This window comes from Notamacropus eugenii, chromosome 4 (assembly GCF_028372415.1).
Source record: "Notamacropus eugenii isolate mMacEug1 chromosome 4, mMacEug1.pri_v2, whole genome shotgun sequence".
NCBI classification, from domain to species: Eukaryota; Metazoa; Chordata; class Mammalia; order Diprotodontia; family Macropodidae; genus Notamacropus; species Notamacropus eugenii.
The window spans coordinates 76,493,079-76,520,572 of NC_092875.1; the positions used below are offsets into that span (position 1 = coordinate 76,493,079).

Here is a 27,494-nt window from a genome sequence, read left to right on the forward strand (position 1 = left end):
AACAGAGGTGAAACTAGTTGACCTCTAAGCTACTTTACAGTTCTCAATCTGCTATCCTATGATTCCCACACCATTCTAACATCCAATCAGTGCCAAGGACACCAGGAAATGGGGCCTCAAACAGAGATCACAGGACTCACCTCCCCCACCAGCATCTCATAGAGCAGTACGCCCAGCCCCCACCAGTCCACTGCCCGGGTGTAAGATGTATCAGTCAGCACTTCAGGAGCCAGGAACTCTGGGGTCCCACAGAATGTGCTGGTGCGGTCACCAAAGCCCATGCCTACAGGTGGACAGCAAAGGAGGAGTTGAGAAGGTATTGGGGAGAGATTCCCCATCCCAGCACATTGACTCTGCCTTCATTTACCAGGTCCCTCCCCTCCCAAGCCAGGCCTTGGCCCTCACCCTCCTTGCAGAGCCCGAAGTCAGCGATCTTGACATAGCCTTCGGTGTCCAACAGTAAGTTGTCCAATTTAAGGTCCCTAGAGGGTTTGGGGGCAATAATTAGGGTCTCCTCCTGTGCTCTGGGTCCGAGTCCCGCTCTGCACCCACACCTGAGCCTAAACCCCTCTCCACCCCCAACCCCCACACACAGAGAAATCTCTCCTGGCCTTTCTCTGCCCACCTGTAGACAATCTTGTGGTCATGCAGAAACTGCAACCCCAGCACCACACAAGCCGAATAGAAGCTGTAGAGAGGAAAATGAAGGAGGCGGCTGCATTTCTGTCTGGGGCGAGCTAGGAAAGGGTGTTTCCAGGAGAAGGAGGGAGGTTCTCCACAGGAGTGGGGCGGGGAACAAGCGGAAGATGTCTGGCACATGGGAGGAGCCCATGGGGACCAAGGAGTGTGAATGTTAGGAGAGGGCAGGGGATCAGCAAGCAACTAGGTGAGTTCAAATTCAACCTCAGACACTTATTAGCTGCATGACCCTGCGCAAGGCAAGCTGGAGAAAGAAATGGCAGACTACTCCAGTATCTTTGCCAAGGGAACCCCAAATGAGGCCGCTAAGAGTCGGACACCACTAACTGGCTAAACAGCAACAGGGAATAAGCATGACTGTAAGGAGCAGGGCACCTGAGGGAGCGGGATGGGGCATAGCCTGCACGGCAGGAGCTCCGCTTTCTAGGCCTCGACAGGGATAGGGCAGGAGTTTGCTTGGGGAGGGGCTTACACAGCTCGTGGTTCTGTAAAGACATCGCTGTGGATGTGCAACATGAGGTCCCCGCCTGCCGCGTATTCCATGACAAAGCACACGTGCTCAGGGGTCTGGAAGCAGCCGAACAGGTTGACCAAGAAGGGATGGCCTGCGCCCGTCACCGCGGCCAGAATCCTCTTCTCACACATCAGGCTGAGGAGCGGGGAAGGAAAAATCCGATGGTCAGAAGCTCGGCCCCCAGTCCTCCTCCTCCCCAAACCCCCCCCATTCCCCCCACTCCCACTGCCTCAGCCCCGCCCCATTCTCCACCTTACCTTTCCACCTCGTCCCGGGCCACTATGTCCCCTTTCTTTAGGGCTTTCACAGCAAAGAGCTCCCCGTTGGGCAGATACTCAGATAGTAGCACCTGGGGGTGGGCGCGGGCAGGTATGACTCAGGGTCCATCCCCCCACTCCAGAGGATCCAGGGATCAGCCCGCTCCCCTCCCGGCCCCTCCCACCTCACCTTCCCAAAGTGGCCTCGGCCCAGTACCGCCAGGAATTTGAAGTCGTTCAGGCTCAGTGGGGAAGTCCTCAGGGGGCTAGTGGGGAGAAAGGATCTTGTAGAAATCCAGGCATATGGATAGAAAGGGAGTGGGGTGAAGGGAGGGTAGAGTTACCTGGATGGGGTAGGTCCGGGACTCTCTTTGTCTTCTGGCATTAATTCCAGCGACTGTGGAGTATCTTGGCTTCTGGGACTCTGGTCAGGGGAGATGAAGGGAAGTACTCATTTTCACCTCCAAATTCCTTTTTTTGCCCATGCCCCTTTCCCAAAGGGTCTTCATTTCTGATCAGGAAATGGGACTCAGATAACCTGGGCTTCTAGCTTTGGCTGTCAGTGAGTCAGTATCACCATTGACTCAGCCTCCACTCTCCCCTTTGTAAAACTTCCCTAATCTCTAAATGCAGGGAGCTGAGATACCCAGTCAGCAGCACCCTCCCCCCACATTAGTGTGAAGGGATCCTCACCAAAGAGGAGGGACTAGAAAGGCTAGAGGGACTGGAGAGTAGATCCAGGGGACTTTTCTGGGTGGAACTATCAGAGTCCAGGTTCAGCTTCTCAATGGAAATGTCCCTACAGAGAAAGAGGAGGAGGACAAGTAGGCTGTCAGTGTGTCCATGTGTCCAAGCTCTTCAAATCCTTGCCCCAACTTACCTTTCTAGTCTTACTAAACATTAACACTCTACAGGCTAGCCAACTTACACATTCTCACACAAAATACTTTATCACCCACCTCTGTGCCTTGGCAGGTCAGTCTCCTGTGTCTGGAATGCATTCCCTCCTCATCTCTTTCTTAGAATCTCTAGTTTCCTTCAAGACTAAACAAGTACTACTTTCTAAAATATCCATTCAACTATCAATGCTCCCCCCCAAAAAATTACTTTGTATCTATTTTGACTATACCTACACATGCATATCCATGTTTGTCTGCCCTAGCAAGAAAGTAAGCTCCTTGAGGGCAGGTCTTTGTATACATAGAACCTGGCACATAGTAGATGCTTAATAAATACTTGCTTTCTTGCTTGTTTAAGGGGTAAGGGACAAGAGCTAAACAGAGGACTGAGTTCAGTTCCTAGTGTTTGGAAAGAATGTGAGAGGTAGGGAATCCCATATGCAAGGGAGCAGAAAGATGCTGAAAGAAAAGGGTAGATGGGGATATGAGTTAAAATTCCTTATCCTATAAACTTGAGTTTTGAAGGAGGGGGATCCCAGGCCCTAGGTTCCTTAGCCTATTTGCTAAGGGTTTGAGGAAAGGGGTACCAGGGTTTCTTATTCCACATGCTCAGGTGATAAAGGTGTCAGATCAGAAGATTCGAACGTGAACAGAGATTGGGGAAGGGAGAGGAGTTGGGCAAAGGGGTTCTTACCCTGAGGTTCGGCCTTCAGCTGTGGCGGCCCCAGGGCTGAAAGTGCCGGTAGAATTGGCACTGGGAAGGAGTCGCCTAAGGAGCCGCACCCATGTAGCGATGTCAATGTTCATTTGCCGAGCTCGAAGGAAAGCCTTCCCTGAACATCATGGGTGAAAGGGTTATGCACCAAAGTCCTGATTCTTACCCTTCTTGCCCAACCCACCTCACTCACCCTGTTGCTTGGAGAACACCTTTTTTTGCCTCTGGAGCCGTGGGATCCTCTCAATCACTGGGTTGTGGAATATGACCTGGGAGGAAAGGGAGATGCCCCCAAACTATGATCTCTGATATTAGGCCAGGACTATGGGTGGAGGACAGGGGGACAGGGCTTCAGAGAGCAGGATCCTAGCAGGAGGTTTGGAGGCGGGGGGCTGAACCTCCAGCAGCTGGCAGTCTTAGGAAAGGCTAGTGGCATGAAGACAGTAGGTATTCCTAAGAAGTTTGAAGCTCTGGGAAAGGATAAGCACAGTGATCTAGGGCTCCTGGGAGATATAGGGGTCCAGGGCCATACCTCTGCCAGAAGACAGCCTTGAGGCTCCAACTCTAATTGCACCTGATGTCTCTGGTTGTCCAGAAAATCCTCAAGCTTCAGGAACTTAAGGGCACACAGGCCTCGATGATCCCTCCAGAACACAGATAGTTCAAGCTCTCGTGCCTAGGGGGCAGATCACATGGGAGCTGTCCTTGGTCCTTGTGTTTCCATGGCCTTCCCTCCACCATAGCAACAGCACCACCCTAGAGTTGTGGGCTCCCAACATGGTTCCTTGTCCCTCCTGGACCCTTTTCCATCAACACTTACCCTTTCCAGCTCCAGGGTGAAGCTCTGGTCCCAAGCATTCAGGCCACATGGCTTCCATGGTGTCTGGCCCACCACTGTGTTATCTACCTTGAGCACAGCACTGACCTCATCTGTGAAGAAGCCATGAAGTCAGTCAGTTCCTTTTCTCCACAGATCTCCTTCCCCAGCATCTACCCATGAAAACTCAGCCCCAATATTATCATTTCTCTCAGTGTATCAGAGGGATACTCAGCTGGTTGGTTCCTCAGTCTTGATGCTGCCCCTGCCACTGAGGCTGCCACTTCTGCTATAGAGGCCCCTGGCTGGGCGGCCCAGGAAGGGGGCACGGCCTTCCGGGGTGCCTGAATTCCCTGAAGTTGGTGGAGAACTCCAAGGGACAGTCTCAGGAAGCCCACTGCAGCCCAGCACACGTACTGACAGAGTCCCTGTGGGGAGAGGGAGATCAGTAGGGCACTAAAAAGGGTAAGGTTTATGACCCCCAGCTATGGCTGAAGTCCTGGAGAGGGGATGATGCAGGGACCTGTATGCAAGGATTCTGAAGAACATCTGGAACTGGGGACCAGGGGAAGCAAGGGGCAAAGTAGCTAGAAGCAGAAAGTATTAGCTTCAGACACTTAGAAGAAGAAAGTAGATAAGGGAATAAGCAGGGAATGTGAAGGGTAGAATTTGAAACCTAGATCTTAGAGAGTTTGCGGGGGGCTTTGTGGAGTTTATGGGACTGAAGTAGAGCTGGAAACCAGACCTCAGTGTCCTAACGAAATGAGAGAATCGAGTTGGGATAACCATTTGGGGAGAGGATCAGGGAGAGATCTGAGGGACACACTAGGCCAAGGAGAGGTGTTGAAGTTCAGGATTATATGGGGGGATGAGATAGGTGCTCTGGGATCTTCAAGACATAGAGATTTGTAACTGGATTTGGGAGGCTAGGAATCAATGCCTTGGTTTGGGCAGGGAGAATGACTGGGGATTCTGAAGCCAGGGCCTGAGATACTAGTAACCAAATGCTAAGATCCAGTAGGGCAGAGAGTTTGGATAAGACTTTGTGGGCTTGGCAACACTAATCCAGTATAGTCACAGGAGTCCAATCTTGTTGGGTTAGTGTTTGAACAATGCAGTCAGGAAAATGTGAGGGAGATAAGTTTGGACCATCTAGGGAAAGTGAAAGGCTAAGGTTTGGACCATTTAGGGCTAGTATGCTTGGGGATGGGGTTCATAGAGCTATAGGCATAGGCCCCAGGGGATAGAGAGGCAAGGTCTGGGCAGGGACCTGGGAGTGCTAGGGCAAGGGCTAGGACTCCTAGGTGTCTGGTATTTGGTCAGAAGGCACACCTGTGAGGGGCGAGGGTTTGCAGAGTGTGCTGTAGTGAGTGGCAGGGAAAGGGCCAAGGCGGGCGCTGAAGGCAGAGGATGAAGCCATCGCCAGTTCCTCCAGCAGCAGTCGCCCCTTGGGGTGGTCTGCAGGCAGTTCCCCAAGGCGTAGTTCCAAGGCTGCCCGAAGCAGTGCCAGCTTCTGGGTGGACTCTGTCAGCTTGGCCTGGGCCTGAAGTAGGGTGGGATATACAGGGAGCAGAGAAGTAGAAGAGGAAGGGACCCTAAGACCAGGGAATCTGTGCCTTCACAAAGGACCCTTCTGCTACTATCCCTGTTAACCTTTCCCCCTTCTAGTTTTCCACAATCCTCTATGCCCGTCCATCCACCCCAGACCACGCCCCCATAGGCCCGCCCCTTTGGCTCGAGGCCTCCAGTTGCATCTCCTTCTCAGTCTCGTTAGCCAGGTACCTCAGAGATAGCCTTGCGGTCAGGGGCCTTGGCAGCACTGAGCAGGCGCAACACGTTCTTAGCCCCCTCTGCCACCGCGTGCTCCACTCGGAAGTGATGCCTTAACTCCTCGATGCGCAGCTCCACTGCCCCCAGGTCCGGGCCCCCTGTGGCCACCGAGGAGTTAACGTCCGTGTGGAAGGAGGTCTCCCCCATCCCACCAGCGGCGACGATACTCCAGGACACACATACACTGCACACCTAGCTGCAGACATACACTGGGGCTCCAGTACAATCGTACACACTAAGACAGGCTCTCCCTCCCTCCCTCCACCAGTCTGACCCTCCCGCTGGCTTTGGCTCGGTCTGTCTGTCTCTGCATCTGTCCGTTGGTCTCTGCCTCCTCCTCCCTCGTGTCTCTCTCTGGCTGGGGAAGGAGCCTGTGACTTGGGTGGGGGCGGGGGGCTTGGGGGGTGGGGAGGGGAGGGTGGCACTTTCCCAGGGCGGGGCGGGGGGGGGGCAGCACTTTCCCAGGGCGGGGGCTCACCTTGTGACTCCTCTGAGCCCTGGTTCTCCAGCTGCCCGGCCTGTAAGGCCCTTCGAATCTGCATGCGGATGATGTCGATTTTGGTCTTACTGTCCTGCAGCATCTGTTGGGCAGTGAGCAGCAGCTTCCGGTCCTGGAAGAGAGATGGAATGGGTAAAAGGTGAGGGAGAAATCACCAACCACTCACCCTCCTCCCTCCCCTAACTAGTAAAGAATGAGGGGAAGGGCGCCTGGTGAGAGTGGGATAGAGATCAAGCGTGTGTTCCTGCAGGACGATGTTTTTGTATTGGCACATGAAGAATGTGTGTGTATGTGCCCGTGCACACATGCCCCAGGGCTGGTGGACTTGTATATGTCCACCTGTCTATGTTTTATTCACCTAGGTTTACATGTCTATTAATCACTCTGTCCATGTATGTCCTTATAGAACCATAGAAAGTCAGAACTGAGAGTTTAGCACTTGTCTAAACAAACTTCCTCATTTACAGATGAAACAACTGAGACCCAGAAAAGGGGGAGATCATATTACAATTCAGAGTCGAAGAAGGGGCTTCTAGTGAAGTTTGGAAGGGACTTAAGTCATTTTGCAATTGCAGAAGAAACAGAGGTCCAGAGGACCTCCCTTTAGCATTATTATTGCCCAGGGGGCCTCCAGACCTAACCTAGAGGGCAGTCCAGCAGTGTGGAAAGAGCCTTGGATTTAGACTCCCCTGACTTGATTGGAATCTGTTCTGCCACAATCTCTATTTCTTATGCAAATTATTTCTTTGGGTCTTAGTTTCATCATCTGTAAAATAAGAGTTGAACTAGAATGCTCTGTAAAAGCCCTTTCTGACTCTAAATTCCAGGACCCTGGAGATGAAGGGAGGAAGGATAGGAATAGGGGATGGCCAGTGGGTCAGTGTGACTTGCCATCAATCTTCAACAGAGCTCTACAGACTGCCTCTAACTTAGAATCATGAAATGGTAGAGCTGAAAGGCATGAGATCATCACCTCAAAGATAGGAAACTGAGGCCCAGAAAGGGAAAGGGATTTTTCTGCCCAAGGTTACAGTGAACTGTAGGTACAAGGTTCTATCTCAGGTCCTCTGACTGAGTCTGGGGCTCCTTTCACTCTAGAACAGATGCATTAGCCAAATCTTGGTCAAGCTAAGGTTCTCCTAGCCCTTCCTTCCCTGTCCCCCCAGTCTTTAGCAGAAGAGCTTAGGGAAATGTGCTCCTTCCCAGCCCCAGCCTCCACTGTGAGCTCACCTTGGTGTTGCCATTGCTGTAGGTGTGGATCATGTTTTCTGCCCCTTGCTTGACCTTGAGCTCGATGGTCAGCTGCTTCTCCAAGCCCGCCACCAGACTCAGACTGGTGGCCGAGCAGTTGGGGGATTGAGGACCATCTGGGAAGCACAGAGAGGGGAGAAGTCAGAGTCACTTCTGCCCAGTACCTAGCCAGGAATTCCCTGGGTGGGACTGATTGATCCTGGGATACAGCAGTCCAAGCTTCCCTCTTTCTTCCTGGGGTGCTAGAGATTTCTCTCCCTGAAAAGTAAGTGGCTAAACTGGGAACCCTAATGTCCCACTGCCCAGCAGCTAGGTGCTTTGCTTCTGCTCTGCCTGCCTGAAGTCTGAATATTTCATGGGGAGCTGAGGTAAGGGGAGCTGCTGGTGTGGTTTCCACTTTAAGCCAGAAAGACAAGCTGGGGGCTGGGAAGCTGGAGGTCTGGAATCCTGACCTGTCTATGCCTCCCCCCGCCCCCCCCAAAAAAAAACTACCAGTATTTCCTGGTAGAGACAAGAGTTTAGAGACTAGACCTAGGTTTCTTACCCCTCAGCTCAAAGGACAGCCTTAGGAGATGAGGAGTGGCCGTAGGCCTCTCCCATTTTATAATCATCCAGAGATGTTACATAGGTATCTCTATAGGGCTCCTGGACCAACAAGAGCCTAGTCTTCTTTTCTCCTTGGAGCCCCTGGCATTAAGATTGCCCCAAACCTGGACTCTTCCTCACACCCAGCAGGATTCCCCCCAGGGCCCAGTGTCTCTGCTGTCTCTTAGCTTTTCAGGCCACTTCCCCAGGGACCTTAGCACCTTGCTCACCCTGGGCCTGGCCCAGCTGGGGCTGGGCCTGGCTGGGTTCATGCAGCACCACCAGGCCATGGAGCTCCTGCAGCTGGCTGTGCAGCAGGTCCAGGCGGCGGGTGGAGCCCCTAAGCAGCAGCTCCACTGGCCCCAGGCTCCGGCCAAGGTCTGTGGTTGCCCGCCGCAGGTTTTCTGCCCCCTCTTTCAGCTTCAGTTCCTTTCGGATCTCCCGCCGAAGCCGCTCCACCTCCAGCTCCAGTCGCTGCTGTACCCCTGGGGCTGCCAAGTCTGCTCCTGCCAGGCCTAGCTGCTCCAACACTGACCAGCTCCCGGGCTCGCTCTGTGGAGAGGACAGAGAAAGGCCATAGCTCAGCGTGCTGGGGACTCAGGATCCCAAAGAACCCAAGGGGACAGGAGGAAACACCTAACTGGGGGGGGGGGGGGGGACCATGTTCAGCCTCCTCAGCCTTACATTGATGGCAAGCCCAGCCTCATGGGATCACAAGATTGAGAGCTGGAAGAGACAGCTTGGGGAGCACCCCATCAAATCCCTTCGTCTGAAGAAGCAGAGACAGTGGAAAAGGGCTTAAATCAGATACTTGGATTGTGAATCCCATATCTGCTATTATGTGACCTCCAGCAAGTCATGCCTGTTTTCATCCACCCCCACCCCAACCATCTCCATAAAATGAGGGGGTTGGACCAGATGACTCTTAAGTCCCTTCCATTTCTAAATGCTATGCTTCCTCAGCATTTTAAAGCTCCTGAACCTGGGTTCCCCACCTTCACAGACCTAAAGATTATTAACTAGAAAGGACCTTGACAAACCTTCTTTCATTTTACACAGGGGGAAAGTGAGGCCCATAGCAAGGAAGTGATTTGCCCAAGGTCACATTGTAAGTTACAGATCTAGGGCTTGAACCCAAATCCTTATACTCCCTTCCTACTTTTCTCTGTGCTCCCCCAAATTCCCCTTCTCCTACCCCAGAACAGGCTAGACTCTTTCCTACCTTGGCAGATGCAATTCCTTCCCTTTCTCTCTATCCTCAGAAGTGAAATACCATTGCCTCCAGAAAGCTATGACTGACTACTCCAGCCCTTTACCCTCTGGGGACCTATGACCCTTTTAAGCTGAACCCCATCCCTACAGTGATTCACAGTTTTCAAGAGAGGGAGGCGGAGAATAGGGAGTCTGAGCTCCCCTGCAGACTGGATAAGGCCAAGTCCCTGCCTCCCAGCCAACATAGCCCTACAAAGTCCTGGTCATATATACCATAGGTGCTGGGTACAGACTTCTTGGATGGAGGGGCCCAAGGACCCATCTCTGATTTGATCGTTGACCTCAAATCCTTTTCTACTTGGTGCAAAGGGCTGCCTTCCTCCCCCTCCCCATCCCAATCCCCTGGAACATATTCTTTCCCCAAAGCTCAGAGAAGCATTAAGTCAGAATCAGGCCAATGGTAAAGGCTGTGTGTAACTGGGGTTCCAACAGAAAAGAGGTGTCAGGGTCCTCAGTAATTTTGGCTCAAGTGGCAATGCCAGCAAAGTCCTGGAGGGAATTACTCCAGATGACCCAGAATTCTGGTGGAGAGGTGATTCCAATAAATCCAAATTCCTGCCCAGGAGTATCCCATGGTCACCCAGGATCCTTGTTGTGACCAACCCTCAAGTCTGACACTGACCAAAAAAATTCCTTAATTGTCTGGGGCAGGGAAGGGGAATGGCAGATAGCCAGTTGGTCCGTATCCCACATCCTGTCATCAACTCCTACTGGACTGCCCAGCCAGACCCCTACCTAGTGGCCCCAGAAGGAAGCTATGTCATTGGCCCTGGCCTTCCTGGGTTGATAGCAGCTAGGGAGTGAAGTGGGGGAGGAGACAGACAGCTGAAGAGGGTAGACAGATGGTCCCTATCCCCAGGGCTTGACTGTCCAAGCTCCAAAGTCCCCCCAAACCCTGGCCCTGTCCCCCACCTCTAGCTCCAGGTCCGAGGGGGGCTCAGCTTCCGCCATCCTGGGTCCTAGGGCGGCTCCGCCCTCTCTTCCTGGCAGGGCCCAGAGCTCTGTGTCTGCTACTTCCTCTTTCCTGCCAGTCCCAGGCCTCTCTATGTGGGCCCCCCTGGGGGAGGGGGAAAGGGGACTAGAGAATCAGGGAAACACTGGTGAGGAAGAGCACCCCTCTGCCAGACACAGAGAGGACCAACCTGCTAGATTCCAGCTACAACATCTGGGGTCCCCCAAAAGAAGAATAAGTAAAAGGGTGAGTGAGGGTGGTCCCCCCACTTCCTCCTGCTCTAGGTCAGACTTGGGTCATCAGGCAGGGCTGGGGTAGTGTGTATGATGATGCCTCCTGGTGGGCCTCTTCATCTACTGCATGTCTCCACGTTTGGCCATATGTCCTCATGTCTCTATAAAGGCACAAAGAGGCTGACCTTGGTCCATGGGATTTAGGAATCACATGATTTACAGGCGGACTAAAAATCCTCTAGTCCAATTCCTTTATTTTACAGAAGGGTAAATTGAGGCATAAATTCGTTAAGTGATATCCAAATATACCAAGTAAGAGGAGACAGAATTCAAATGATCTCTTTTTGACTCTAAAACCAATGTTCTTTTTGGCATAATACCACTTTTGAACAGGGCTTGCTCCCCTTTCCCCTGAATCCTGACTCTTCTCTTCCCATTCCCCTACCCCCATACCTAAGACCTGTCCTTCCCCATCTCCCAAAGCAGACTTCCTGTTTCCTCCAAGGCTGCAGCCCACTTCCAGCAGCCCTTGTGATGAGCTGGGTCAGTTACTGGAGGGAACCTGGGACCCAGAGCTAGAAGCCACCTTACAGATCATCAAAACCCAGTATCCTCCATTCTGTCACTGAGAACTTAGTGACTTTTCCAAACACAGCTAGTAAGGGACCCAAGTAGGATTCAAATCAGCCCTTTCTGAATCTAAAACTGGTCTTCTCTCTCTCCCAAGACCACTCCATAATTAGTCTAGCTCTGTGAGTCCTAAGGCTGGAGGTTGGGTTCCTCTGAACTCCACATCTAATGGGGTGACTCTGAGTTCAGGTCACCTTCCAAAGGAGGGCAGAATTGGGGTGGGGGGAGAGAGGAGAAAATGGTTCCCTCCATTGTGATTGGGGTCCCTTCCCTCCTCCACCCAGCATGGAACCCAGGAGCCACACCTCCTAGCCTGCAATGTGACCTTCTTCCTCTCCCAGCTGCCAGTCACCCAATCCCCCAGGGCTGGGGCCAGCTGGGCCAGGCCCCACAAAGGGCCTATTCAGGCCACACACACCCCCAGCCTGAGCAGCACCCCCCACTCTACCCCTCATCCTCATTCCATTGTTCTAAGCCTGCTCCTTAATACCCCAGGCACTGAGGCCCATGCCTTAAATGAGCAACCTCAGTACTATTCCCCAATTCAAGAGCTAGACCTGGGCCTTAGGATCACAGATCTATAGAAGGAAGGGGCCTCAGAGGGAGGAAACTGAGGGCCAGAAAGGTTGTGACTTGCCCGAGATCACATGGATAATAAGTATCACAGGCAGGATTCACAACTCAAAACTATAAAGCTACTGTATCAAGATTCTTCTTCTAGTCTCCCAAATACACAGCCTATCTCTCCAAGCTGTCACTTAGAAAAAGAGCAAATGTTGATGGTAGAGTCTTTGTGAATCCCGGGACTTCTAAGTCCTGCTAATATTGGGACCCAAGAGTCCAGGCTCCTAACCCAGCCAGCTTCATTAGGGAAGAATGAGGGGAGAGAAGACTATCTTTCTTCCTCCCTCACTAACAGGATCATGAGGAGGAAGGAGGAAATAAGCTGGAGAGGACCTTAAAGATTATCGAGTTTACGCCTGATTTTATAGATGAGGAAATGGACTTAGAGGGAGAAGTAACTTGTCCAAGATCATAGTAGTAACAGAGCTAAGACCTGAGCCCAGGCCTCTTGGTTCTAATTTTAGTGCTCTTTTCATTACCCTGCTACTCCAGCGGGAGGCAGAGAGGCCCTTGGAGAGGACAGGGATGGGAAGGGGCATTGAGTTCTCTTAGTCTCCTCCTCTTCTCACAGTGCCTGCCTTCTGTCACTGATCAGACTCCCTCAGTCCTCCTTTCTAGGGCCAGCTGAACTCAGCTGTATAAGCAGCAGGGCTGGAACCTGGTGACCTCAGTCACCCAGGAATGTGGGGCGGGGAGAGGCCACTGGGCCTGCCCCAATCCCTACTCACTCCCTGGCTGGGATGCTCAGCCTTTGGGGCCTTGGGGCCTAGCTCTGCAGCTGCCCTGGGTTCAGTTGGGGTCAGGGGGAAACTTTCCCCTTCCTCTAGGCCAAAATTGTGGCTGGATTCAGGATAGGACTTAGAGCTAGAAAGACCCTTAGAGACCATCTAATCCAACCTCCTCATTTGACAGTGGAGAAAACAGGCCAAGAGAGAAGGGACTAACCCAGGGGTTCTTAACCTGGTGCCCATGAACTATTGGTGTTTTCTAAAAAATATATTTTTATTACTGTATTTCAATATAAGTAGATTTCTCTGTAGTTGTATGCATTTTATTTCATGCAGTTAAAAACATTATTCTCCCTAGGCCTCACCAGCCTGCCAAGACTGACCCAAAAATGGTTAAGAGCTGCTGGACCAACCCAACGCCACCCAGCCAGCAAGTAGCCAAGCTGGGATGGTCAGTTCTATCTCTCGGAATCACCACTTCCTGCAGCAAGGTCCCCAGGTGGCAGCCATCCTCAGCCCCTGAATCCAAGCAGTACTTTCTTCCTCCTACCAGCCTGTACATCAGTCCAGGACCCAGGCATCCCCACCCCCAATGATGTCTGGCACTTTGAATGGTTCTGAAGCTTCCTGAGCAGAAACCGGACATCCTGAACCCGGACATGGTATAGACAAACAGACAGACAAGTGTTAGCATGGAGACAGGCAGACAGAGGGACAGGACAGGCAATATGGGGGTTGGGGAGGCCACTCAGAGCCAGTAGATAGGGAGGGAAGGAAGGAGATGATTGAGCTGGGTGAGTATAGGGCAGCAGGTCACTCAGATATGCTTGTGGTTCTCCTCCTACCCTCAAGGGCCTTGACAGCTAATTAACCCCTTGGCCCTGGGGGGGAGGGGGGGTGTTGGTGTTGGTGGTAGTGAGTCATGGGGAGGAGGGGCTCCTTCCTCTCCCAAAGACCTAAGCATCCTGAATACACAGATCTAGGCCCCACCTTCCCCCATTGTGGACCCAGGAGTCCTGACTCCAGGCTCCCTTCTCTAGCCCACACACTTTCCGAAGTCTGACATGGGGTGAAGCTCCAGGCATCCTTTGTTTTTATCCTAGAATGGGGGTTGGGGGAAGAGAAAACAGGGGAACCCTGCGGCTTTCCCCAGTTGCCCTAGTCCCATCATAAGGGTGGGGATAAAAACAGTTGAAAGAGGAATAGGGGGAGTTGGGAAGCCACCCTCTACCATCTGTTCTGGGACAGAAGGGCTGGGCATAGATTCTCTCCTTTCTTACCCCAAGCCCCACTTCAGCACCACCTGAGAGTAGACTCATAGTCCCTGAGGGCAGCTATGGTATAATGGGAAGAACACAGCATCTATAGTCAGGACACTGAGATTCCTGTCCTACTTTTGTCACTTCCTACTCTGGGCAAATCATTTAGCTAGTCCCTCTCAGCCTCAGTTTCCTCGACCGTAAAATAAGGATATTCCTATACTATTGATAATAGGATTTAGGGCTAATAGGGCTCTTAGAGACCATCTAGTTCAGTCCTTTCATTTTCGGAGGAAGAAACAGGCCCAGAGAGAAGTGTCAGATAGGTGGGAGAGCTGGGATCTGAACCCTCTGATTCCATATCCCAGGCTATTTTCTGTCTCTCAGAGGGAGTAAGTGATAAAGTGTTATACAAATATGAAATACAGTTAAGCCACAAACTCTCAGGTTCAGTTTCCTCCTTTGTAAAATGGAGATAACCATACTTGTGAGGATTACATGAGATAATGTATGTTAAGCACTTTGTAACAATAACATTTATATAAATTTTAACAACTGAGAAAGCACTTTGCAATCCATAAATGTTACATAAATATAAGCTGATATTATTATTATTATCATCAGAAGAGAAGGGGAATTTAGAGACTATCTAATTCAATTGCCTTATTTTATAGATGGGCAAAATTAGGTCAGTGGAGGCTGAGTCATTTACATGAGGTAGCATGGAAAGTTAGGGACAAAATTGGGACTAGAACCGTGCTTCTGACTGCCTCTCTTAGCGATCTGGTGTGGTGTCTAGAATCTTCCTCTTCTTAGTGTCCTTGGGGGTCAGGACTTTGCCTCAGGGTACAGATCTAGATCCAGGCACTAGCCTTTCTACTTTAGAGACTGGCCTGGGGCTGCCTCAGAGTCTCTTCCCAGAGAAAATGCAGGAGGAAAGAGAGGGACTTAACAATGGACCCCAAATCCAATCTGCAAGCATAGTCTCAGAGCTAGAAGGGGCAAGAATCTTCCCAGCTCTTAACTTTTTAAATAAGACTCTATTCAGGATGGGAAACTGAGGCAGAACACAGATGTCACCCTTGTTTACAGATGAGGAAACTATGCTCCCTTTAACTTGGCAATGAGAGGGCCCAAGTTCACACAGCATTGAACCAAATTTGTCAGGGAACTAAGGTTACCCCTTACCCTTTCCAGACAGCTTGCTATGATTGGGGGTGGGGGGTGGGGTCTAGGGTTTGGCAGTATGAGGAGGTATATTTCTGTGTAGGGCAGACCCAGCTCTATTCGTTTGAGGTCCTCCTCAGGACCCAAAAGGACTGATGCTCAGTGATCACAGACAGGACCACTGGACTCCTGGGGAAAGGTGTTCCACGGTGGGGAAACTGAGACACAGAGAAAATCAGTTATCCCCTTTCCTCTTATGATGCTGAAGATCCAGGCATCTAGTGATCTTTTTCCAATAGTTTCCTCCTTCTTCAGGCTTAGCTCTCCCTTCTCTTTCGGAAAGGAGGAGCAGGAGGTAATTTATATGCCCCCCAGCATGTTCCTTCTCCCAGAGACCTCTATGTCCCTCCCCCCCAGTCCCCTGCCCACCTCATCAACAGTGGGTTGGTGTCTAACCTTGTGCGATCGGCAGCACCAGATGCGGCTGGCTCCTCCACACGGGGGCCCTGCCATCAGCTTGGCCGAGGGGTGCTCCCTCCAGACTTGGTAGTGGGGAAGGACAGAGATGGAAAGGGTAGAGGGGTGAATGCCACCAGGGAAGGGGAGACACAGAAGGGACAGAGGGTAGAGGAACAAGAAGGTTGCAGAAGGAGATGAAAACCCAGTTATAAAGCGACAGCTGGACAGCCAGAGGAGTTAGTTGAGGTGGGGGTGAGGGGGCAAGCAGTGCTTGAAAACATTATACCTATTTCCACCGTTAGTTCTAGGACAGAGAAATTCAGTGGTTTTGGGACAGGAGACCAACAGCATAGTCAGCCATTCTCCGACTTGACTAAACCCTCAGTTATGATGTTGGAAAGGAGGGTTACCTGATAGTTAGTTGTAAACTCATAGAATGTCAGAGCTGAAAGATGCTATCTCCCTTGCTTTATACATGGGAAAACTGAGGCCCCAAGAGGAGGGACTTGTCTAAGGTTACTCAAAGTCTGTAGCAGAAATCTAGCAACAGCTTTTGGTGATGTGAATTTGTTAAAAGTTGACTATATTCAGAAAAACCTTTTGACATCTAATTAAGGTGGAGTCTCCTACAATGCATTTCCATTAAAGTTTTCTAAAAATGCATTTATGCTCCATGAAGTGTTACATTTCTTTCTAAGTTGGATATGAATTAAAAAATAGTATATCATTATTGGGGAATATGACCAAATCCAGAAAACAAAATTTCCCTTAAGCGGCATTCACTGAAATAACTATAATTCATCCAAAATTTTCAGGGTAACCAAAGCACCTGAATTTTATTGGGTTCAGACTTGGGTTTCCTGACTCCCAGCTCTTTTTACCTTCCCACATTGTCTCTGCAACTCAGAATCAGGTAACAGAATATGTAGTTAGGAAGTGATGGTGGAGGAAGGCACAGGAAGTAGCCTGAGTGGCTCTGGGTTCCTGATTCTAAGTTCCAGAGGGGGGATATAGTATGATATGATAAAGAGACTGCTAGACTCAGAGAGATGTAGGTTCAAGTACTAGCTGGGTTACCATAAAGTCACCTCAGTTCTCTGAGTTTCTCTCACAAGTTTACTGTGAAGAAATCATTTTACCAGTCATAGATCACTATAGAATTGGGAGTTATTAATAATCCATTGACCAACTGTACCTTGGGCAAGATGGAGATGTGGATTTCTGGATTACTTTTGAGGCCTAATCAGAGTTGGAAAAGCATCTATCAACAGGTACCAATCAATAGAACATGAAGTCCTAGCCTCAAGATTTAAGACTCTATTGGAGGTGGGGGCCAAGGTGAGGAGAGAAGTATCCTGACATTTTGCCACCGCTCTTCTTTTTTAAAAGGCACATTTGTGCCTTGGCCAGTAACCACTGTTGGAAGGTGCCTTGCCCTGTCCCCTTTCCTCTTTCTTTGAACTCTAGGGTAGAGGCTGACAGCCCACCCACTGAGCCTCAAGTTAGTCAGCATTGCCCATTACACTCCAGTTCAAACATGAGAAATTATTATGGGCTGGGGAAATCTGGGAGGGATTCCTGGAGGAATTAGGGCTTGAATTAGGCAGTGTAAGACAATGGAAAGAGCGCTGAATTTGAAGCTGGGGAATCTGGATTTGAATCTTGGCTCCTCTACTTACTACCTGTTCAAACTTAGGCAAATTCCTTCTCTCTGGGCCTCAGTTTCTCCATCTGTAAAATGAGGTTGGACTAGATTATCTCTAAGCAGCTTGCCAGCTCCAAATCCTATGATCCTATGATCGTTAGGTCTGGCACTGATGGCAGATGGGGAGAAAGGAGGCAGGGCTGACAGGTGGAGCTGCACCTGCTGGGGAGGCGGGGCCATAGCAGCCTCTGTTCTTAGACTAGGGGGTGGAGGCGGGCACAGGGACATACAAACAAATAATGGAGGAGGTGTCGACAGGCCTAAGGGCTAAGAAATACATAGTCCCCCAGAAACAGATTAATATAGCTTTCCTCTCTACGCCCACCCAAGAAAATAAAGCTACTGCCGAGCTCAGGAGGACTTGGGGTCCAGAGAATCTTCCCGGCCTCTCAACTTGTGGTCTGAGCTAGGGGCTGCTCTCCAAGGTCCCCAGCCCGGGGGTAAAAGGTGAGGTAGAGAGGGAATGATTTCTCCGAAGGAGAGGTCAGCCCTCTGAGCCGGGGCAGGGATGAGCAATCGCCTCCCCCCTCTAGCCCCACTCACTGGGCCAGAAAGAAGAAGGCCCCAGGCTCCAAGAATCAGACATAGGATCTCTGAGCCGGAAGGACTCGCAGGACTGACTTTGGAGACCCGACAAAGGGGAGGAGGGATAAATCAGACACAGGAAACTTCCCTGTGGCTGAGGAGTGGGTGGTTTGCATGGGAAGGATCTTAGGTGTACACCGGTGTCCCAGGTGTGATTTCTATTTTGGGGGGGACGGGGGAGGTTGGAGAGATAAACAGTGGTGCCACAAATACACAGAGGCCCCTTCCCTCGTGAAAAGAGAGAGGATCATGGTAAGGAGAAGGGTGTCTCCCCACCCAGGCTTTGGGATCGGGGTGCGGGGTGTAGGCTGAAGGTGGAGGCCTGGGGCAGGTGCCTCCTTGCCACCCACAGACCTGTACCTGAAGCGCGTCGCTGGCCATCTTTTGGCTCCCTCAGCGCCCGGCTCCGCGTTCTGCTGCTACTGCTGCGGCTTCCTTCTCTTCCTCCTCCTTCCTCCCGCACGCACGCGGCAGGGTCACTCACGCCGCGAGGGCCGGACACCGAGGCTCCTCCAGGATGCCCCAGCCGGTCGCATGCACTAGGCTCCGGGCACTGCCCCGCCCCTGTTTCTAGGGTGGAGGGGGTGGTCCGGATCTCGCGCACTTTCTCCTCCCTCCCCTCCTCCCCCGAGGGGAGCTTCCCCAACTCCAAGGTCTTAGGCGCGGGGAGAAGGCGGAGGAGAAGTGGGGTAGGAGCGATGAGAGCCCTCCTGGGCGCGTTCCATCCTGTTCTTTCTGGCCGCGCGCGCGCGCGCGTAACGCTCGCTACAGTCACCGCCCCCCCCAACACCAGAAGACCCCAGAGTCCGGCACTCTCGCCAGTCCGAGAGGTAGCCGGGATGGTCACGTGACCGAGGAAAGGGATGGGGGAAGGTCAGGGTCGAGCTGGGAGCGGGGTGGAGCGCATGGGGCCTGGGGCTGCTCTCTGGCCTTGAGGGCTGCTGGGGTGGGAGTTGAGGGGAGGGACAGAGCCTGCGCTGGGGGAGGGCGGGGGGTGGGGGGAGAGGGCGGAGCTGGCCCCCAGCACCTCTGTGCTATCTGAGAATAGTGTGGCAGGGACTCTGGGTTTCTTTACATATTTGAGTTACATATACACCTTCCCATCCCCAGCCTTACCTTCAATGTTTTTTTTTCCCCTAGGTCAAGCCCCACAGTTCTCCGCCGCCCATAAAGGGAAGCATTTGTGGACCAGCCTTGCACACCCAGCCTCCCGAACATGCAAATCTGCACCACCGGGAAGCTAGAGGTCCTACAAGCTGCACTTTCTTCCTTTTGGCGAGGTGTGTGTAAGAGAATGAGCACTGGACTTGGAGTCTGAAGATTTGAGTTCAAATGCCTACAACTACCGCTTAGAAATGGAACCTCTTCCTCTGCCTTGGTGTCTTGTCATGAGGGAGTTGGAATAGATAATCTTGACCACCTCTCTCTAACATCCCAGGCTCCCCAGGAGGTCCCGGAATTGGAGTCGGTCACAGTCGGGGAGGCAGGTCAGAGACCTGTCCTTGACCGTAGCTACCCCTGTTACTCCTTGCCCCTGGGATATCGCTAGGGGCACCCTGGGGCCAGCTAGGAACAGCCCCGAGGATCTGCCAGCTCCAGGCCTAGGCTGGGCAATGAGCCCGGAGCTGCAAAGGCCCCCGGGACGGGGGAGGGGAGGTTGGAGCCCAGAGACGCCCTCTCCGCGCGCCCAGAGGGAGCAAACAAAGAGCCGAATGAGGGTGAGCGGGCGCCACGGGGAGGGCGGAGAGAATAACTAACTCCTTCTGACCAATTGGTTTCAGTTTAGAATTTTCTCCAGGGCTGGAATCCCTGGGAACTGGGGTTGGGGTTAGTGTTTGGGAGATTTCTTTTTGTTTGGTTTTGTTTTGCTGGGAATTTTTTGTTGTTGTTTTTATTACTTCAATATCCCTTTGAAACTCAGCCACGAAGAAGAGACAGAAGCAATGCTCAGAATGTTGGAGCTGGAAAGAACTTCAGAATAGAGAACACAGATGGGTATAGATCAAAGGCGATGCGGGTTACACAGCACTTTGTAAAGCTTAAAACATACACAAATGTGAAATTATTATATTATACATATGTAATTATTATTTTATTAGTGTGAATAACTATTATTAGGAACAGCTAGGTGGTGCAATGGAGTGAGTGCTGGAGTTGGAGTCAGGAAAACCCGAGTTCAAATCCTGCCTCAAACACTTAATTTCTGTGTGACCCTGGGCACAACCTCTCAGACTCAGTTTCCTCATCTGAAAAATGGAGACAATTGTAGCACCTATCTCCCAGAGTTCTTGTGAACATCAGCAAGCAACAAGGATTTGTTATAATAAATGTTACTTCATTTGTAGATCAAATGAAATTGCATACATAAAGTACTTTGCAAACTTTAATTCTCAACATAAATGGCTATTATTATTGAGCTATTAATGTCAGAGTTGAGTTAAAACACGGATTTTCAGAAATGAGATAGAATGCAAGAAAACAGAAAGAAAGACATTTGGGCTTTAAGAGATTTGTAGGACAGAATGAGGCTAGTCTCTGTAAATAGCATTTAATAAAGCACAGTAATAAACTTTGGTGATACAAAGAGATACAAAGGAAGGCAGAAACTGTCCTTGACCTCAAGAAGTTTACACTCTAATGGGGGAAGACAGCATATCTAGGTACATGTAAGATATATACAGGATAAATAGAAGGAAATTTGGGTAGTGGGGTGGGGGACTAGGAAAGCCCTCCTAGAGAAAGTGACATTTGAGCTGAGTCTTGAAGGAAGCCAGGAGAATTAAGAGGTGAAAGTGAAGAAGGAAAACACTCCAGGTTTGGGGTTTGATTGATTTACTCAATCCAGTCACCTTACCCCAATTAGAGTAAGTGATAAGGTGCCTAATCAGTCCATTTCAATCAGAATCCTTAAGACTAAGTGTGAAAGGTCTTTGAAAGCCTTTTGAGATTCCACTGTTACAATCCTACATAAAAGCATCTTGTTGACCAGAATTGGGGAAGTTTAGGAATTGGAGCAAGGGTGGTTTTTTAGTACATCTAGTCCATCTCTGAGGAGCCACCTGGGTTGGGAAGGAAGGAGGCAAGGACTTGGCTTCTGATTCGCACAGGTCTCTTTCCACCCTCCCTTTGTCCAGAGGAGGACCTTGTGAGCTTCCAAAAGTCCAGATGATGTTGGACCTCCCATCTTCTCTGCAATGTCCTAGCAGCATCCTTGGATCAGCTGACAGTAGTCAGGAACAGAATGGACACAGATTCAGAATGTTTATGGAAAACTTATTGTATATCCCACACATGGAAGAAAAGTTCTTCTAGCAACTAGGAGTTATGTATTACTACTTTGCCCCCATGCTCTCTAAACTTGAGCCCATTTTTCTCCTGAACTCTTTATGTACTTGTAGGAGAATGTGTCACACACTTTGGAGGGATGTTTTCTATCAACTATTTTGCTGTTCCACCTTAGACCTTTGTATAAAAAGCTACCTAAGGCTAGCTGACTAAATGATTCTCGACTTCAAATTTTGGGGTGAAGCACCTTCTTACCAGTGGGAGTTTGTCAATGAAATTAGAAAATCACTCAGAGTTAGACTAGAACACTGCAGGATATAGCCTTACTCCAGGACCTAAGACTAGTCTGTGAGAGTAGGAGTAGGAATAAAGATTCCCAGAGTTTATATGGACTATATGTGAAGAATACACTGCAGTACCGGAAGAGCAGCAGGGAGACCAGTGTGGGTGGATTGTAAAATCCATGAAGGATAGTAAGGATGGAAAGGTAGAAAGGGGCTAGTTTAAGAAGAGCTAGCTTTATATATCAAACAGAAAACTCTGTATTTGATCTGGAGGTAATGAGGAGCTACTGGAATTTATTGAATAGGAAGGAAACATAGTCAGACCTGCTTTTTTTTAGGAAACTAATTCTAGCAGGTAAACAGAGCAAAGATTTGAATGGGGAAAGATTTATGGCAGCTGTCTATTGCAATAGTCCAAGAGAGTGTCAGTCAATGTGTATTTATTAAGCACTTTCTGGATTCAGGGCGCTGTACTAAAGTACTGGGGCTACAAAGAAAGATCAAAACAAGAGCTCTGACCTCAGGAAGCTCATAGTCAAATAATGACATACTTATAAAATAATGCAGTAAAAATGGGAGATAATCTCAGACAGAAGGCACTAGCAGTAGTGGGACCAGGAAAGGTTTCCTACCTTTTATCTGTCCAGAAGGAAGCTCTAGAAGCCAGGAGGTAGATGTGAGGAGAGAGAGAAGGTAGTGAAAAAGGATGGAGGCTAGAAATGGGATTACATGACAACAACTGCCAGATGACCAATGTGGGGAGTAAAAGATAAGAAAACTGTAAAATTAGGAAGGCTAAGTTGTGATGAGTCTTAAAAGCTAAATGGAGGAGTTTATGTTTTCTCTTGGAGGTAATATGGAGCCAATAGAGTTTATTGGGCAGGGATAAAGGCTTACTATGGTCAGAACGATGCCTTAGGAAGATCATTTTGGCAAATGAGTGAACAATGGAATAGAGAGGAGAAAGACTTGAAATAGGGAAACTAAAAGGAAGGTTACTTCAATAATAAAAGCATGAGGTTATACAGAACTGAATTAGAGTTGTGCTTATGAGTGGAATGAGAGTGAGTGGAGAAAAGGGGACCAATATGAGAGTTGTGTTGTTAGAAACAAGATTTGAATTTAATATGGCTTGAGGGAAAGTGATTATTTGAGGATCACACAGAAGTGGTGAGAATCTAAATGACTAGGATGATAGTGCTGTTCTCAACAGCGTCAGAGAAGTTGTGAAGAAAGTGGCGCTGGGAGGAAGAGAGAAGATAATGAGTCCAGTCTTGAACATGCTGAGTTTGAAATGCCCCTGAGATAGCCAGTTCCAAATGTCCAAAAGGCTGTTTATGATAAGGAACTGAAATTCGAGAGGAATTCTAAGACTGGATAGACCAAAATCTGGGAGTCATCTACGTAGAGATGATAACTAAAACCTTTAGGAGGTGAGATCTCCAAGCGAGATAGTATAGAGATAAAAGTGGGATGGGGCCTAGGCCTTCAGGGGCATCCATGGATAGAGGATGTGACATAGATGAAGATCTAGCAAAAGTGATGGAGAACAAATAGACGGATAAGAGGAGAACCAGAAGAAAATCTTGAGATATTTAATATTTAAATTTCCTTTCCTTGTATTTGTAGGCTTAATTTCAATAGCATGTTTGTATTTGAAGATTTTGCTGGTAGCACATATCTCCCAGGACTGAAGATAAAATGAGATAATATTTGTAAAGCACTTAGCAAAGTGCTTGGCACATAGTAGGAGCTATATAAATGTTTGCTATTATTATTATTAGCTATTAGGTTCTTTCTTCTGTCCCTTGAAGACCTTGTTTCTGAATTGAACTGTTCAATTCAGCTTTGATGTTTGGTTTTTTGGGGGGTGGGGAGTAGATCTAGAAATTCTTTGAATTGCTATTTCATTTTCCATGTTCAGAAGTCCTGGGCATCTCTCTTCTGTGATTTCCTTCACTATTTTGTTAAAGATTTTTGAACCTGTCATGTTCTTCTGGGACACCTATGATTTTTAAGTTGTTTCTATACATCCTGCCTTCTAAATCAGTACATTTTGCTTGCATGTGAAGTATGTTTTTCTTTTGATGTTTTCTTGGCCTCTTTTCTCTTAGATGATAATCGCTTCTATGTATTTGCATTCCCAATCTATTGTTCTCCCTTTTGTCTCTTTGGTGAGATTTGCCCCTGAAGATTCCAGTTTTTCTATTCTGTCCGTTATTTTTGATATGAAGGCCATAAATTCTGATCTCATAATTCTAATTTTTCTTTTGAACCACTGAGGAAAGCATATTCTCCATATTTTCTTCATATTCCACAAAGTCCTCTGTCTCATCAACAGTTGGATCATTAGTTAAACCTCTCACTGGTTTGCTTCCTGTCCTGCCTCCCCCTTCCTTTCCACCCCCCAATATTAGCAGTTAAGAATCATTTAGTCAGCCCACCTTAAGTAGCTTTTACACAGAAATAGTTACTAAGGTGGTACAGCAAAACAATTTGTACAAAACATCCCCCAAAAGAGTGTGACACAGTCTCCTAAGTCCAGGAGAAAAGTGGGCTCAATTTAAAGAATGTATGTGACAAAGGGATAATATAAGTCCCTTTCTTCCATTCATGGGGTACACAAGTTCCCTTTAAGCATACTGAATCTTTGCCCAGTCTATTGTCAACCAGATGGAACAGGCCTCTAACCTATGGGTAGCTGGAGCTAAACAGAGCAGGCTAAAGACAGGAGAGTCAGGGATCAAAAAGAAGTTTAATTTCAAAGTGAAGGAAATGGCTTGCAAGCAAAGACATACGTTCTGAAACCCTGCCCCTGGTGGGGGTGCCTTGCCAGACAGACCTGAGATGAATCAGATCACCTGAGGGCCCCAGAGTTTTTCTCCTAAAGAATGATGAGCTTGACCAAGGGGGGAGCTTGAAGGACTGGAGTAGGGACAAGGGTAGAGGACTCACCAGATGAGGCAGGGATCGAAATCAAGAGAAATAAATCTCTGGTGGTGCCTAGTCTGTTCCCACTTGTACTAGAGAATCCAATGACCCATTTCCGTGTCCAATCCCACTTCTGACACCAATTAATGTCAACCAGATGGAACCCACCTCTAACCTGTGAGTGACTGGAGCTAAACACAGCAGTCTAGAGACAGAAGAGTCAAGGATCAAACAGAATTTTAATTTCAAAGTGAAGGAAACAGCTTACAGGCAAGGACACATGTGCCAGAGCCCCACTCCTAGTTGGGGGGGACCCACTTTCAATACTTATACCAATGGCTGTGCAGTGAACTTCATCTCTGACAATGAGGGGTAACAGCAACAAGGTGACAAGTTGGATTCATAGCAGGCCTTCATGACCAGAAACAATTCTGAGGTTTTGCTGTGGCTGAGATCATCCGGAGGGTGAGGGCAAAGGACTGTTGTCAGGCCAAGCTCAGGACACAGCTTGCTTGCTGGGCCTTAGCTCTAGAAAAGAGGGTGTCTCTTAATACCTTGACACTACTGATGCAGCCACTGTTGTCAACTAATCCAGGGATGATGCTAGGATATCACAGAGAAACTCACAAGGTCCTTCCTCCTCAAGACAACTAGAGGGGAGGAGACCAAATCTAGGCCAAAGTCCTCCTTCACCCCCCATCCCCGCCCCAGCAATTCAGTAGGTTTAGAGGGATAGTTCCCTTCTCATTTTCAGTTCACTGAAATTTCTACCCCAGTTCAAACTATCTGAATGCTTATATACACACACAGCATCATTTCACTCCATTAAATGGCTTGCAAAGACTTTTCTTTTAAATTTTTAAATTTTTCCAATAATAATCATTTTGATTGATTGTTTCTTCCACTATTCTGTCCCCAGCAATAAAAATACTTCAAAACATATCTACATGATCCAATAGAACAATAAAAAAACTTCAGAATATCTACATAATCCAATAAAATAATTTTAAAAACCCATCAAAACATATCTACATAATCCAATAAAACAAAGTTCTACATTAGACATGTCTGAAAATGTATGTCTTTCTGGACTTTAAATTCATCACCTCCCTGTTGGGAGGTGAATGGAATGCTTCATCTTCATTCCTTTGAATTTGGGATTTGTCATTGCATTAATCAGGGTTCTAAGTTTTTCTTTTTAAAATTTTTTAAATATTTTTTTCTGAACTTAAGAAATAAAAGAAGCTAAGTTCTTCAAAGCTGTTTTTCCTTTTAAATGTTGTAACCATATAAATAGTTCTCCTAGTTCTGCTTATGTGGATCTGTACATGTTCAAAAAGGTCTTCCTGGTTTCCTCTGAAAATATCCACTTTGTCATTTCTTATGATACAATAAGATTCCATCACATTAATATACCACTATTTGTTTAATTATTCCCCAATAAGATAATACCTTACTTTCCAATTTTGTCTATCAGGTTCTATAAATAGTTTTGTTCATATAGATGCTTTTTCACTTTCTTTGGTTTCTTTAGGGTAAAGGCCTAGTAATAGTATAACTTGGCCAAAAGATATGAACAGTTTGGAATCTGAGTAGACCTATTTCCAAATTTGCTTTCCAGAATATTTGAACAGTTCTATCAATGGTGCTCTAGTACCTGTTTTGCCAAAACCCCTTCTAGCATTTGTTATTTTCCTCTTCTGTCATTGTTGACAGTCTGATAGGTATGAGATGAAACCAAAGTTATTTTAATTTTCATTTCCCTAATTATTAACGATTTTAAGCATTTTCTACATAATTGTTGATAGCTTGGGTTTCTTTTTTTTTTTAACTTCCTGTTAATATCCTCTGACCATTTATCTTTTGAGAAATGGCTCTTAAGTCTTATAAATTTGAACCATTTCCTTGGAAAAAAATGAAGGCTTTATGAGAGAGACTTGTTATAAGGATTCTCCCACCCCACTCTCCAGTTATTGGCTACCCTTTTAATTTTTACATTAGATTTGTTTGTGCAAAAATTTTTTAGTTTTATATAACCAATACATTCCATTGTATCATGTATGATCCTCTTTATCTTTTATCTAATCATTGGTTCTTCCCTTATCCGTAGATCTAAAACAGCATTTCTTCCTTGCTCCTTTAATCTATTTATGCTGTGATTTTTAATACCTATGTCATGAACCCATTTGGAGCTTATATTGGTATATGATATGAGTGTTGATCTAAAGCTAATGTCTGCCAGATTGCTGTTCAATTTTCTCAGAATTTCTGGTCATATAGTAAGTTTTTTCCTTAGTATATAGAGTATTTGGGTTTGTCAAACACTGTACTGCTCTGTTTTTTTCCCTCTTTTTTTATGCTGCATACCTTATCTCTTTCACTGATAAATTCTCCACCCCTCCATCTTTTTTTAAATAAGTATGAGTGCTTAGCATAGTGTGTGATGTATACCATACATAGTATGTGCTTAATAAATGCTAATTGATTACAAAATTGTTTACATGATTACTGTTTTATAGTACACGTTGAGACCTGGTACTGATAGACCTCCTTCTTTCCTACTTTAAAAAAATTTTTACCCTTGAAATTTTTGACCTTTCGTCCCTTCATATAAATTTTGTTATTTTTTTCCAGCTTTGTACATATTCTTTTAAATTTTATTAGAATAGTATTGAATAAACAATTTAGAGAGTATTATCATTCTTATTATATTGACTTGATCTACTCTTGAGTAATTAATGTTTCTCCAATGATTTAGGTTTGTCTTTGTTTCTCTAAAGAACATTTTATAATTAGATTTATGTAGTCCTTGGATGAATCTTGGAATACACACTACCAAGTATTTTATAGCCTCTATAGGTGTTATGAATGGAATTTCTCTTTATACATTTTATTGTCCAATTTTGTTTGTAATGTGTAAGAATGCTGATGATTTGTGTGGATTTGTCTTATGTCCTGCAACTTTGCTGAAGTTATTATTTCAGTTAATTTTTAGCTAGCGTCTAAGTACATCATCCTATCATCTGCAAAAACTGATAATTTTATCTTCTCTTTGTTTCTCTTTCTTGTCTTAAATTTATAGCTAGCAGTATGCTAAATATTACTGATGATGATGCATATCTTTGCTTTACCCTTCATTTTATTAGAAAGTCCTCTAAATTTTCTCCAGTATATATAATGCTTGCTCTATCTCAGGGTATGAGCAGGCAGTATTCAAGGGAAGAAATCCAAGCCACCTATAGCCATATGAAAAAAAATGCTTGAAATCACTACTAATTAGAGAAATAAAAATTAAAACAATTCTGAGATCTCAT

General features: G+C 47.6%; 1 protein-coding gene and 1 long non-coding RNA gene across 5 annotated transcripts in view; one reads left to right on the top strand and one right to left on the bottom strand.

The window, feature by feature from the left end:
• PKN1 (protein kinase N1) overlaps positions 1-18,179 on the bottom strand; it is a 31,060-nt gene extending 12,881 nt beyond the window's left edge. Inside the window, exons 1-19 of one of the 4 annotated variants that reach the window (XM_072602080.1) lie at positions 10,251-10,359; positions 8,297-8,618; positions 7,461-7,597; positions 6,210-6,342; positions 5,684-5,829; positions 5,234-5,444; positions 4,138-4,329; positions 3,905-4,014; positions 3,617-3,760; positions 3,278-3,353; positions 3,064-3,202; positions 2,164-2,269; positions 1,815-1,894; positions 1,661-1,736; positions 1,471-1,562; positions 1,172-1,348; positions 626-688; positions 406-482; positions 141-283 (exon numbers count right to left, since the gene is read on the bottom strand). In XM_072602080.1, the coding sequence (XP_072458181.1) occupies positions 141-283; positions 406-482; positions 626-688; positions 1,172-1,348; positions 1,471-1,562; positions 1,661-1,736; positions 1,815-1,894; positions 2,164-2,269; positions 3,064-3,202; positions 3,278-3,353; positions 3,617-3,760; positions 3,905-4,014; positions 4,138-4,329; positions 5,234-5,444; positions 5,684-5,829; positions 6,210-6,342; positions 7,461-7,597; positions 8,297-8,618; positions 10,251-10,289 (2,463 nt within the window). In that variant the 5' untranslated portion in view covers positions 10,290-10,359. Of the gene's footprint in view, positions 1-140; positions 284-405; positions 483-625; positions 689-1,171; positions 1,349-1,470; positions 1,563-1,660; positions 1,737-1,814; positions 1,895-2,163; positions 2,270-3,063; positions 3,203-3,277; positions 3,354-3,616; positions 3,761-3,904; positions 4,015-4,137; positions 4,330-5,233; positions 5,445-5,683; positions 5,830-6,209; positions 6,343-7,460; positions 7,598-8,296; positions 8,619-10,250; positions 10,360-18,034 lie in introns of those variants that run through there. The other 3 variants (XM_072602079.1, XM_072602078.1, XM_072602077.1) reach the window with 3 other exon arrangements.
• Positions 18,180-18,373: 194 nt separating this feature from the next.
• On the top strand, positions 18,374-20,067 carry LOC140499978 (uncharacterized). The gene is made up of 2 exons (XR_011965599.1): positions 18,374-18,510; positions 18,821-20,067. It is a non-coding gene; the product is annotated as an uncharacterized lncRNA (long non-coding RNA).
• The last annotated feature ends 7,427 nt before the right edge of the window (positions 20,068-27,494 follow it).